The sequence below is a fragment of the Chrysemys picta genome, unplaced genomic scaffold, assembly GCF_011386835.1.
Source record: "Chrysemys picta bellii isolate R12L10 unplaced genomic scaffold, ASM1138683v2 scaf1665, whole genome shotgun sequence".
Lineage (NCBI taxonomy): Eukaryota > Metazoa > Chordata > Testudines > Emydidae > Chrysemys > Chrysemys picta.
In genome coordinates, this window is record NW_027054371.1 from 1 (window position 1) to 13000 (window position 13000).

Here is a 13000-nt window from a genome sequence, read left to right on the forward strand (position 1 = left end):
CCCCAAGGTAGCATTAGGGTTCCAACAGAGAGGGCTCCCCACACTATATTTAGGTTTCCAATGCATAGGACTCCCCTGGCAAAGGTTAGGGTTTCAGAGTATAGGGCTCTCCAGGATATATTTAGGTTTCCAAAGGGTAGGGGTCACTGTGCTAGGCCCCAACACCTAGGATTAATGTCCCAAAGGGTAGGGGTCACTGTACTAGGCCCCAACGCCTAGGATTAATGTCCCAAAGGTAGGGGTCCCTGAGCTAGGATAAGGGTTCTAAAGGGTAGTGGTCTTCAGGTACCATTAGTGTTCCAAATGGTAGGGTTAGGGTTACGTTTCCAGAGGGGAGGGATCCCCAGGCTAGGGTCTGGGTTCCAAAACCCCTCCCACGATTTCCCTTGAGGGTCTGAGCAAAAGAATATGTTAAGAGAAGGCATCTGAGACTCAGTAACTGATCTGTTAGAGAGAAGACTCAGAGGGCGATGCAGAAGGGCTGCTGTGATCTTACCATTTCTACCCAGGTGCCACCAACAGGTATGAATCGTCCCTCTTTGGCATAGTCCTGAATCTGAGCGTACAACCCAGGATACCAGTTCCTCACCCATTCAAACTGCTGGGCCTGCAAAGAAGACCGAGCCATAAAGCACCCGGAGACTATTCTAGAGATTATCCAATTTGTCTAAAGCTTCTGGCTCACAGCAGCTGCAAACCTGAATTTTTAGCAGGCATTGGAGCTCAGTGCAAATAGGACTGGTCCCAGACCTGGCAGGACAGCTCTCTGCTGCCAGGTAGGAGGCTTGGGCTGAAATCTGCACCTGGCATCTGGGGTTGGGAGCATGGTAGAAGCAACTTGGAGACCAGGGATAGAGAAGTCCCTTGCATAGCAGCCCCCCTCCCAGCCACTTACCATGCTCCTTCGAATATGCACTAACCTTCCTTTTGTCTTTGCTTCAAGAGTTTTGCTGCCCACCTGGGAGCAGAAGATGACAACTCACCTGCGAGCAGACAAACGTGAACTCCGGGTTCTTCTCCATCAGGCGTATGACGGTCACCCAGCTGCGAGCACACTTGCGGATAGACTCCTCGTATGGCCACAGCCAGGCTGCAGGGACAGAAGCAGGCTGAGCTCACTGTGGCCACATGGCCGTTCCATTTTAAATGGCCATTGTTTTATATACACACACAGCCTGCCACCTGCCAATGCCCATTCTGTGCTGCCTTCTCCTGGCTGGAAAGACACAGCTGAGCCTTATCACAGCTATGAAAAACGTGTCACAGACCATGAAATCTGGTCTCCCCCGTAAACTTCGATCTTTTGTGTACTTTTATCCTGTACTATATTCTTTTATATTATAGGGCAAAAGTATATACAAGTACATAGCATTTCTCAAATGGGAGGTCCCAACCCAAAAGAGGGTCTCAAATCTGTTATATAGGGGTTGCAGTATTGCTACCCTTACTTCTATGCTGCCATCAGAGCTGGGTGGCCGGATAGCGGCAGCTGCTTGCCAGACACCAAGGTCTGAATGCAGTGCCGCTGCCAGCGGCAACACAGAAATAAGGATGGCATAGTATGGTTTTGCCACCCTTACTTCTACGCTACTGCTGCTGGTGGCACTGCCTTCAGAGCTGGGTAGCTAGAGAGCAGCGGCTGCTGGCCAGGAATCCAGATCTGAATGCTGCGCTGCTCCAGCTATCCAGCTCTGAAGGCAGCCAGAAGTAAGGGTGGCAATACCGCGACCACCCCTACAATAGCTTTGCAACCCTATTTTGGGTTGGGACCCCCAGTTTGAGAAACACTGACTTAAGGGCTTTACATGTTTGTATTTTGCCGTTTTTCCATACATATTCATGCTTTGTTACAACTCCGTGAAATTTAAGATTTAAATATCTGAAATCGTGACATTCAAGATTTTTAAAATGCTATGACCGTGAAGTCATAGCTTAGTCCACAAAAATGGACTGTGAATTTGATATGGCCCTACTCATCCGGGATCCAAGCTGTGCTGCCTTTACAAGAATCAACCACTGCGGGATGTGAAGACATGGGAAAATCACACTATTAAAATGTCAATGGATTGAAGCATGGCAGTAAGTCCTGAAGAGTCCTCAGATCACGGGGCTGCTGCCTGTCCTGGATACCTCACTTCCTTTTCCCACAATAGCGTGACTAGGGAAAACCCCACTGGGAATTTGAAATCTAGGGGCCAGGCAAAGGAAGTAAGGAATGGGCATGGAAGGCTTTGACATGCCCCTTTGTAAAGGATGCCTTCCAGCCCTGTGGTAAGTCACCATCTCCAGCCAGGCTGAAACGGCTACATACATTTTGTAGCTGATAACTGAGATTTCCCTGTCCCTTCCCCTAGAGGCTCAGAGCATCACTTCTACAGAACACTCAGTGCCTGCTCAGCTGAGAACTGCTCCCCTCTGGCAGTACCCAACATCACTGGCCAGCCCTAACCACCCACAGGCCTTTCAGTAAGCACGCATCCCCTGGACCCATTCTTACCAGAATCGATGTGGCAGTGGCCCATAGCATGGATGGTGTGCTGGCTCTCGCCATTCTTCTGGCTGAAGATGGAAGAGGCGAGGTGACGCACTGCAGGGAAGGTACAGGAGTCCGTGACATCAAGCAGGTTAACCATCTGATTGGCCACGTACAGTGCCTGGAAGCTCCGCTGGTTTTCCTCCCCAAGGAGCTGAGGGAGGGCAAGAGTGAGAAGAGAGAGACACTTAGCTCAGCAACTCTCATATTGGACAGGTTGAGAGTCTATACAAGGTGACGGATAGCACACTGAACTGCTGCACATGTGGACAGCCCATTAGCTGTGTCCTACCAACTTCCCACCTCTCTACCAATGACACGTGTAGCCTGAGGCAATATAGACGCAGAGGTGGTGTTTCCTTCCCCTGGTGTACGAATTTCGCTTTTTTGGAACTCAGAGGCTGCAGTTGTTAGCTGGCATGATGAGACAAAAGAGACACTTCCAGTTGTACACAAGCTACAATGGCAAATGCTTACTCCTTCAGGTCTTTTTGGTAGAGCTGGGGGAAAGAGGCCAAATCAAGGGAAAGTCATGAAAAAAGGAAGAGGAGGGAAGTAGAGGAGCTGGAGAATAAAAGAGACAGCGGACTAAAGTATTTACCTTGGCCATGTCCACTAGTATCTCAAAATCTACCAGCAGCTCATGGACATCCCTGTTAAAGACCACAAGCTCTGCCTTGTTCAGGGTGAACTTCTTGTCAGGGTCAGGAGGTGCAATCAGGCTGCCTTTTCCAGCCCCAAAGAGACCATTGCAGGCAACTTCCACGTAGACAGTCAGACTGTAGAAATGAGAAAAATGGAAACAGAAGTCACCAGAGATCAATGCGCAACTCACTGTGTTCTCTGCGTAGAGACTAGGAAACAAGATCTGCCAAAAGCACAGGAACGGTCGGACCGGGCCAGGCCAGTGGCCTGTCTAGTCTGGTATCCTGTCTCTAATGGTGGCCAGTGCTTCAGAGACAGACATATTACACCTACCTAACTGTGCAACACTATCCCACATGGGACAAATTTCTTCCTGATCCTAGCTAGTGAGTAACTCACACCCTGAAGCACAGCAATCAATAAACCTTGTCATTGTATCCTGCCTGATGTTACCTCACGAGCTGAGCAGCCAATAGGTGACAATGCTGCATCACTGGTCCTCACAGCTCTGAGCAGAGAGGCCTGGGCACTTTCCCTGTGTGGTGTGGCTGTGCCAAGAGTACCTCATAGGCCCTCCAACCAGTGCAGGGTGGGGGTTTCCTGAATTTCAGCAAGCATCAATGCTTACCTGTGAGGCTCCGTCTCCTTGAGGCCATCTGTCAGGATATAGCTGGTCTTCTCCCCTTCTTTAGTCAAACCCTGTGTGTCATGACAGGGAGGAGGGACGTTAAAATAGCTCCATGACAACACTCACATCAGAGATGTTAACACAGGTTCAATGGGAACAGCTGCCATTCTGCATCACTAACCCATGACTTGTTGATACATATCAGCAGAGGGGCCCCTTCTGACACATGGCAGATTACCATGGAGTTGTGCGTACTGAGATTGTGCTCACTGTTTGCCTATGGAACTAGTACAAAGACCATTTGCAGCACCCTGCTGAATGAAGATTTTGCTCAAACTCCCTAGGACATGTCTCCATGCCCCCATCAAACACACACGAAAAACATCGTGGAAAGGGTCGGCTTCTCCTGGAGAGCTGCTGCAACCCCAGCGTTAATACCAATCCCATGGGTATTCCATGCCACAGACCAACGGTCAGGAATATTGGATTAAAAACCTCACAAAACAGGGAAGTGCTATATAATTAGAGGAAATTAAAATCCAGTCTGATTCAAACCATGTAACAAATGGCAGGGAATTCCTACAGCCCCGTTATAAGGGGCTGAGACAGGACATGTCATGGAAACAGCATTGATTGCAGCACTGTCTACGACATACTTCATAAAAATCTAGCATTGGCACAGGCACTTCCTCTTACCTGAACCGGCTGCGCATCCCTCCACACCATCCCTTCCCCATCGCTTTCCCACAGGAGATGCACTTCCTTCCCCGCCCATTCTCTGGGGATGCTAAGCTCCACTTTAAACCAGCAGGTCCACCACCTAAAAATGACAGGCACATACACTTCTGAACTGATGTTGAGCCATTAATGATTAAGCATTTCCCTATGAAAGGTTAACATGCACAAGACACTACAGCCTCAGCAGAATCTCTAAGGAGGTCTGTGGGGAAATCACATAGTATGTACAGACACCAATGCACAAACACACACAGGAAACAATCCCTCCAGGGCTTGCTTTTATTTTTTCCTAAGAGTGAAAGATGCTCAATTGACAGCCCCATAAACAGAGATCTGCTCTGTATAGATCAGGTACGATAGGGCATGGTCAGCAGCAGTACAAGTACGCTCAGCCTCCACCCATACACATCAAGCCAGACCCACCAGGAACATCGACAGGCAGTTTGTTCTCTATGGCTCATTCAGTCAGAAGATCATCAAGGGGGGAAAGTTTAGAGGCGCTTTTACAGTACAGACACCTGTTGCCTAGGAACTGGATTGAGACACCCACACATTCCACCCAGGTCCCAAAGAGCCAGGGCATCTCAGACAGCTGTTGGGTGGATCAGGCAGCTATCTAGCAGTAGTTTGACCTGCTCTCTCAGAGAAATCAGGACACTGAGATCAGCTCTCTTTTCCACAGCATTCCCCAGTGCAGCAGGGCTTGGCAGTGTTGTAGGTGGCAATTCCATGAGGACAAAGGAGCTGCCATGCTGGAAGCAGAAGAGGTGCACAAAGGGGGTCTCACATTACCAGCATGGAACGAGAATAGAGAGAATTGTGACTGCAGGGATAGAGCAGCTACCCACCAGGCAAAGAAAAGGCCTCAGAAGGGGAGAAAAGGGATGAAATAAACCCTATTTCATGAAGGCCCAAGTCTCAAAGATCCACTCCCCGCACCTCCATAGCCTAACATGAAGTATTCCACAGGGACTGCTGTCATGGGAGTCAAGTTGAAGGAGAGGGGCTCAGGATGGACAGAGACAGGTAATTAGCTTCCAGAGATTTTGGGTCAAGTTTTAGTCTGGAGTTTACTTTTATAACCAAATTACAAGCACTCAAGAAACAGGTATTTATGATACCTCCTTTAACTGCCCCAGCATTATCACAGGCCTTCTGTTCTGCCTGGAGATTTGCCGATAGGTCCAACACATAAATCAAAATCAAAGTTCTAAACATGGAGCTGAAAGAATCCAAAAGAGTGAGGTAGATGGCTGAACAAAGAGATTTCAGAGTGCCTGGCTTGCAGTCTAGTCCTGCCTCTGACACTGACTTGTCATGCGGCCTCAGTCAAGTTACTTAACTTCTCCATCCCTCAGTTTCTCCCCAAATGTAAAATAGGAAGGATTATATATCTTCTGTCCTACTTCATCCGGGGTTTGTGAGGATTAGCTAATATGCATACAAGTAACCTGAAATTAAAGTGCTAAAGATATCTTTAGGTGTAGAAAAAAAATAAGTTGTATACACACAGATGTTGCACACAGTCCTACTGATTAATCTGCAGCACCTGGGGAGTAAAGATGGAATCTCACACACAGAGCTCATTGTGTCCCTCAAGGGGAAAAACAATAGCGACTTCACATCACTTCCTCATTTAAATAAATGGCAGTTAAAAATCAATTCACATCACTTTGTTCCTCTAAGGCTGGTACTTACGTGGGTCCAAAGGAGTCCCCAACTTTCGTAGGTCTGAATTCTTGTCTGACAGCTTCATCATGTGGGATTCGCTGAGGGGTCTGGAAGCAGGAGAGAGACACCAGGGGGCAGGTGTCCCCGAACAGCCTGCAGTAAAGATGACAGGCAATAAAGCCAATCACCCCAAGGTACGAGGATTTTTTAATATCCCATCTCCTAGAACTGGAAGGGACCTTGAAAGGTCATCGAGTCCAGCCCCCGCCTTCACTAGCAGGACCAAATACTGGTTTTGCCCCAGATCCCCAAGTGGTCCCCTCAAGGATTGAACTCACAACCCTGGGTTTAGCAGGCCAATGCTCAAACCACTGAGCTATCCCTTCCCACCCTTATCTGTCTCCCAATCTCCCGATGAAGGCTAAAGCTTTGTCACGCTTGTTTTTTCCCCAGTGGTTCACCATTGCAGAAACATTCAGTTTAAAAAAACCCCAATGTTTTAAAAAACTAACAATCCTGTTTCTTGTTAGCCTGACAATAAACCTGGGTGCCCAGCGTGGCATGTGGTCACCATCAGCAGCAGAACACCTGTATCTGCCTTGTATATTTTCACTACCGCAAGTGCCAACCCATGGAGATTTTCTTTGTTCCCACAAATCACACAATCATAGAAATGTACGGCTGGAAAGGACCTCTAGCCCAGCCTCCTGTGCTGAGATAGGACCAAGTAAACCTAGAAGACCATCCCTGATAGGTCTTTGTCCAAGGTGTTCTTAAAAAACCTCCAGTGATGGGGATTCCACAACCTCTCTAGGTTACCTGTTCCAGAGCTTAACTATCCTTATAATTAGAAAAATTTTTCCTGATGTCCATCCTAAATCTCCCTTGCTTCAAATTAAGCCCGTTACTTCTTGTCCTATCTTTAGTGGATGTGGAGAACAATTGATCACCATCCTCTTCATAACAATGTTTCCCTTTTGTTCTTTTCTATTTAAATGATAGGAGCCCCCATTCAAAGCATTACAAATACCTTTGCAAGCAAAGGTTACAGCAGTATTCCCCATATTAGCACTGGATGAAGCTATGACAATCTACACCAGCTGAGGATCTGTCCCTAAGTGTACTCACATGAACTACATATAGCGATACCATGGTACAGTTATCTACTTGTACAGATTTTACAGACACTAGCTGAGCAGTAATAGTCACATTATGATTTAAAGCATCAAGAGGAAATTTATAGTCCAGACAGAAATTCCACTCCTGAAGCAGCAGAGTGACATAGTCTTAGGCCTGGTCTACACTACGATGTTAGGTCGAAATTAGCAGTGTTACCTCGATTTAAGCCTGGACCCGTCCACACGACGAAGCCCTTTTTTTCGACTTAAAGGCCCCTTTAAATCGATTTCTTTAATCCACCTCCAACGAGGGAATTAGCGCTGAAACCGGCCTTTTTGGGTCGGATTTGGGGTAGTGGGGATGCAATTCGACGGTATTGGCCTCCGGGAGCTATCCCAGAGTGCTCCATTGTGACCGCTCTGGACAGCACTCTCAACTCAGATGCACTGGCCAGGCAGACAGGAAAAGGCCCGCGAAATTTTGAATTTCCTGTTTGCCCAGCGTGGTGGAGAGCCCAGATGAACACGCAGAGCTCACAGTACAGGTAACAATGATGGAGTCCCAGGATCGCAAAAGAGCTCCAGCATGGACCGAACGGGAGGTACAGGATCTGCTCGCCATATAGGGAGACGAATCAGTGCTAGCTGAACTCCGTAGCAGTAAACGAAATGCCAAAACATTTGAAAAAGTCTCAAAGGGCATGAAGGACAGAGGCCATAACAGGGACGCAGAGCAGTGCCGCGTGAAAATTAAGGAGCTAAGGCAAGCCTACCACAAAACCAGAGAGGCAAACGGAAGGTCTGGGGCAGAGCTGCAGACATGCCACTTCTACGCTGAGCTACATGCCATGTTAGGGGGTGCAGCCACCAGTACCCCAACCCTGTGCTTTGACTCTGTCAATGGAGAATCACGGAACACGGAAGCGGGTTTTGGGGATGAGGAAGATGATGATGAAGACCTTGAAGATAGCTCACAGCAAGGAAGTGGAGAAACCGGTTTCCCCAACAGCCAGGATATGTTTTTCACCCTGGACCTGGAACCAGTAACCCCCGAACCCATCCAAGGCATGCTCCCAGACCCTGAGGGCACACAAGGCACCTCTGGTGAGTGTACCTTTGTAAATATTACACATGGTTTAAAAGCAAGCATGTTTAATGATTCATTTGCCCTGGCATTCGCGGCCAGTACAGCTACTGAAAAAGTCTGTTAATGTGTATGGGGATGGAGCGGAAATCCTCCAGGGACATCTCCAGAAAGCTCTCCTTGATGTACTCCCAAAGCCTTTGCAAAAGGTTTCTGGGGAGGGCTGCCTTATTCCGTCCTCCATGGTAAGACGCTTTACCACGCCAGGCCAGTAGCACTTAGTCTGGAATCATTGCATAACAAAGCATGGCAGCGTACGGTCCCGGTGTTTGCTGGCATGCAGACAACATCCATTCCTTATCTCTCTGTTATCCTCAGGCGAGGGATATCATTCACGGTCACCTGGTTGAAATAGGGTGATTTTATTAAGGGGACGTTCAGAGGTGCCCGTTCCTGCTCTGCTGAACAGAAATGTTCCCCGCTGTGGGTGTGGGGGGGAAAGAAGGGGGGTTAGTTGGGTTTGTGCTGCATGTTAACCCGGAAACCGCAGCCCCTCCTTTTACACTGCAAACCCATTTTAAATGGCCAACCCAACGGCCGCTTGGTATGGGAAATGAGGGTGCTGCTGTTTGAAACCATTCCCACATGTTATGAAGGTTAAAAAAGCCAAAAGACTGTGGCTTACCATGGCTGCCTGCAAGCCGAATTCTGTTGCCTGGCACTGCGTGAGTGATCTCACACACCAGACCGGCAGGCCCTCAATATAAGAGGAAAAATGCGACCTTGTAACGAAAGCACATGTGCTGTGTAATGTGAACAGCAAGATTTAACGTTAAAGAGTGTATCCATTGTTCTCTAAAATGTGTCTTTTTAACTACCACCTCTCCCTTCTCCTCCACCAGCTGCAAATGTTTCTCCTTCACAGAGGCTAGTGAAGATTAGAAGGCGAAAAAGGCGCACTCGGGATGACATGTTCTCGGAGCTCCAGATGTCCTCCCACGCAGACAGAGCACAGCCGAATGCGTGGAGGCAGACAATGTCAGAGTGCAGGAAAGCACAATATGAACGCGAGGAGAGGTGGCGGGCTGAAGAGAGCAAGTGGCGGGCTGAAGAGGATAGGTGGCATCAGCTTGCTGACAGAAGGCAAGAGTCGATATTCCGGCAGCCAGAGCTTCAAACTGATATGCTCCAGCACATGGTTGAGCTGCAGGAAAGGCAGCAGGATTACAGACCGCCGCTACAGCCCCTGTGTAACCAACAGCCCTTCTCCCCAAGTTCCATTGCCTCCTCACCCAGACGCCCAAGAATGCAGTGGGGGGGCCTCCAGCCACTCCACCCCAGAGGATTGTCCAAGCAACAGAAGGCTGGCCTTCAATAAGTTTTAAAGTGCAGTGTGTCCTTGTCCTTATCTCCTCCCCCACCCCACCCGACACTTCCCTCCTCCTCCACCCCTCCAGGGCTACCTTGGCAGTTATCTCCCTATTTGTGTGATGAATTCATAAAGAATGCATGAATATGAAGTAACAATGACTTAATTGCATCTGCAAGCAGTGATCGAAGGGGAGAGTGGTTAGCTTACAGGGAAGTAGAGTGAACCGGGGGGGAGGGGGGTGGTAAAGAGGGGAGTTCATCAAGGAGAAACAAACAGAACTTTCACACCGTAGCCTGGCCAGTCATGAAACTGGTTTTCAGAGCTTCTCTGATGCGTACCACGCCCTGCTGTGCTCTTCTAACCACCCTAGTGTCTGGCTGCATGTAATCAGCAGCCAGGCAATTTGCCTCAACCTCCCACCCAGCCATAAATGTCTCCCCCTTACTCTCACAGATATTGTGGAGCGCACATCAAGTAGTAATAACAATGGGAATATTGGTTTTGCTGAGGTCTATGCGAGTCAGTAAACTGAGCCAGTGCGCTTTTAAAGGTCCAAATGCACATTCTACTACCATTCTGCACTTGCTCAGCCTATAGTTGAACAGGTCCTGACTACTGTCCAGGCTGCCTGTGTATGGCTTCATGAGCCATGGCATTAAGGGGTAGGCTGGGTCCCCAAGGATAGCTATAGGCATTTCAACATCCCCAACAGTTATTTTCTGGTCTGGGAAGAAAGTCCCTTCCTGCAGCTTTTGAAACAGACCAGAGTTCCTGAAGACGCGAGCGTCATGTACCTTTCCCGGCCATCCCATGTTGATGTTGGTGAAACGTCCCTTGTGATCCACCAGTGCTTGCAGCAGCATTGAAAAGTACCCCTTGCGGTTTATGTACTCGCTGGCTTGGTGCTCTGGTGCCAAGATAGGGATACGGGTTCCGTCTTTCGCCCCACCACAGTTAGGGAATCCCATTGCAGCAAAGCCATCCACTATGACCTGCACATTTCCCAGAGTCACTACCCTTGATCCGGCAGCTCTTTGATTGCGTTGGCTACTTGGATCACAGCAGCCCCCACAGTAGATTTACCCACTCCAAATTGATTCCCGACTGACCGGTAGCTGTCTGGCGTTGCAAGCTTCCACAGGGCTATCGCCACTCGCTTCTCAACTGTGAGGGCTGCTCTCAACTTGGTATTCTGGCGCTTCAGGGCAGGGGAAAGCAAGTCACAAAGTTCCATGAAAGTGCCCTTACGCATGCGAAAGTTTCACAGCCACTGGGAATCGTCCCACACCTGCAACACTATGCGGTCCCACCAGTCTGTGCTTGTTTCCCTGGCCCAGAATCAGCGTTCCATGGCATGAACCTGCCCCATTAACACCATGATTTGCACATTGCTGGCGCCCGTACTTTGTGAGAGGTCTATGTCCATGTCTGTTTCCTCATCACTCTCGTCACCGCGCTGCCATCGCCTCCTCATCTGATTTTGCCTTGGCAAGTTCTGGTCCTGCATATACTCCAGGATAATGCGCGTGGTGTTTAAAGTGCTCATAATTGCCGTGATGATCTGAGCGGGCTCCATGATCCCAGTGCTATGGCGTCTGGGCTGAAAAAAGGCGCAAAACGATTGTCTGCCGTTGCTACGCAGAAGCCCCATTAACTTCAATGAGGCTCAGTCTCCACGCTGGGGTCCTCCTGAGCAGAGCCAGTTGCAGGAGCAAGGATTTACGTGACAGATGCCAGGAACAGATGCAGTCATGGTAGGGTCTATGAAAATAGTATTTTTGTTTAACTATGTGAGAGCTAAATAACATGAAGATTGCGGTGCTGGTAAGACAGATGGGTCTGTGAGAGGATCTCTGTTATGAGTGCTCCACAGGGTGAAAAGGAGAACCTCCTCCTACACTGTGAGAAACCCAAAAGAATTGTCAGAATGGGAGAGAAAGAAGCAGCAAACCTGAAACTGACCAGCCTAACTGCAGATTGAAACAGCAAAGGGGAAAGAAAGAGCAGCAGCCTTTGATTTTTAAAGCCTTTAATTTTAAACGCACAATAAAGGATCTTACAAGTATCCCTTCGCACACCCAGACAACCCAAGCCTGCTCCAAGCTTTCAGAGCAGTGACACCCCTCCCGATCGCCCCCCTCCCCGGGGCACGGCTGGAGTCACTGCGACTCTCAGGCAGACCCACAGCCGGGCCAGCAGGAACCAGGGGCCGGTGGCGGCTCGGGTCCCCGCCGGCCAGCGGGGCTCGCTCCCCCTCTCGCTCGCTCGCGCGCCCCCCCTCTCGCTCGCTCGCGCGCCCCCCCCGCCAGCGTCCCGATCCAGCCCCGCGCCCACCTCGCTCCTGGCACGCCGGGCCGGGCCGCTCCAGGCACGGGGGGGAGGGGGGAGGCGCTAGAAGTGACGGCGCTGAGTGGGGGAGGGGGGCAAGCCCCGCCGCAGGGGCTGGGGGCGGCTGGACCCTGCCCCGAGCGGGAGCGCAGGTCCGGCCCGGGGGACGCCCGCGGGCCGTTGTTTCCCGCCCGGAGGGGGCGGAACTCGCGGCGGACCGATCCGGCTCCCACCTGCCCCGGAGGTTGCAGTCGGGGAAGCAGTGCTCGGAGAGCAACTTCTCGGCCCGCTCCAGCGCGGTGCGCCGCCCCTTCAGCACCAAGGACCCGGCCATGGCCCCGCGGAGCAGCTCGGACACGGGCCGAGCCACAACTCCGGAGCCCGGCAACGGGGAGCCTGTACCTGTGGGCTACTGCGCATGTGCGGGGCCGGCGGGGTACGGTGGGGAGTGAGCGCCCCGGGGGCGGGGCCTGGGTCCCGCCTCTCCCTGTCGCCCAGCAACGGGCAGTCCGGCTCCGCCTCCGCTCCCCTGTCCCAGATTCCTGGCCCGGGTTCCCCCTGCAGACGCTGCGGGGAGAAAGCAGGATGCACACCCCTGTGGGGTCCCTCACACTGCTCTGGGGAAGGTTCCCCCAGGCCCAGCTGTCAGGGCTGGCCTTATAGATTCATAGATTCATAGATTCTAGGACTGGAAGGGACCTCGAGAGGTCATCGAGTCCAGTCCCCTGCCCGCATGGCAGGACCAAATACTATCTAGACCATCCCTGATAGACATTTATCTAACCTACTCTTAAATATCTCCAGAGATGGAGATTCCACAACCTCCCTAGGCAGTTTATTCCAGTGTTTAACCACCCTGACAGTTAGGAACTTTTTCCTAATG

General features: G+C 50.5%; 1 protein-coding gene across 1 annotated transcript; it reads right to left on the reverse strand.

The window, feature by feature from the left end:
• Positions 1-445: 445 nt before the first annotated feature.
• Positions 446-12559, reverse strand: LOC135980046 (alpha-mannosidase 2C1-like). The gene is made up of 8 exons (XM_065580131.1): positions 12351-12559; positions 6243-6368; positions 4503-4626; positions 3807-3877; positions 3135-3312; positions 2498-2687; positions 984-1090; positions 446-607 (listed from the first exon to the last, which is right to left on the reverse strand). Exons 1-8 carry the CDS (start codon positions 12449-12451, stop codon positions 461-463), a joined length of 1044 nt encoding a protein of 347 aa, XP_065436203.1. The 5' UTR covers positions 12452-12559; the 3' UTR covers positions 446-460.
• Positions 12560-13000: the final 441 nt, after the last annotated feature.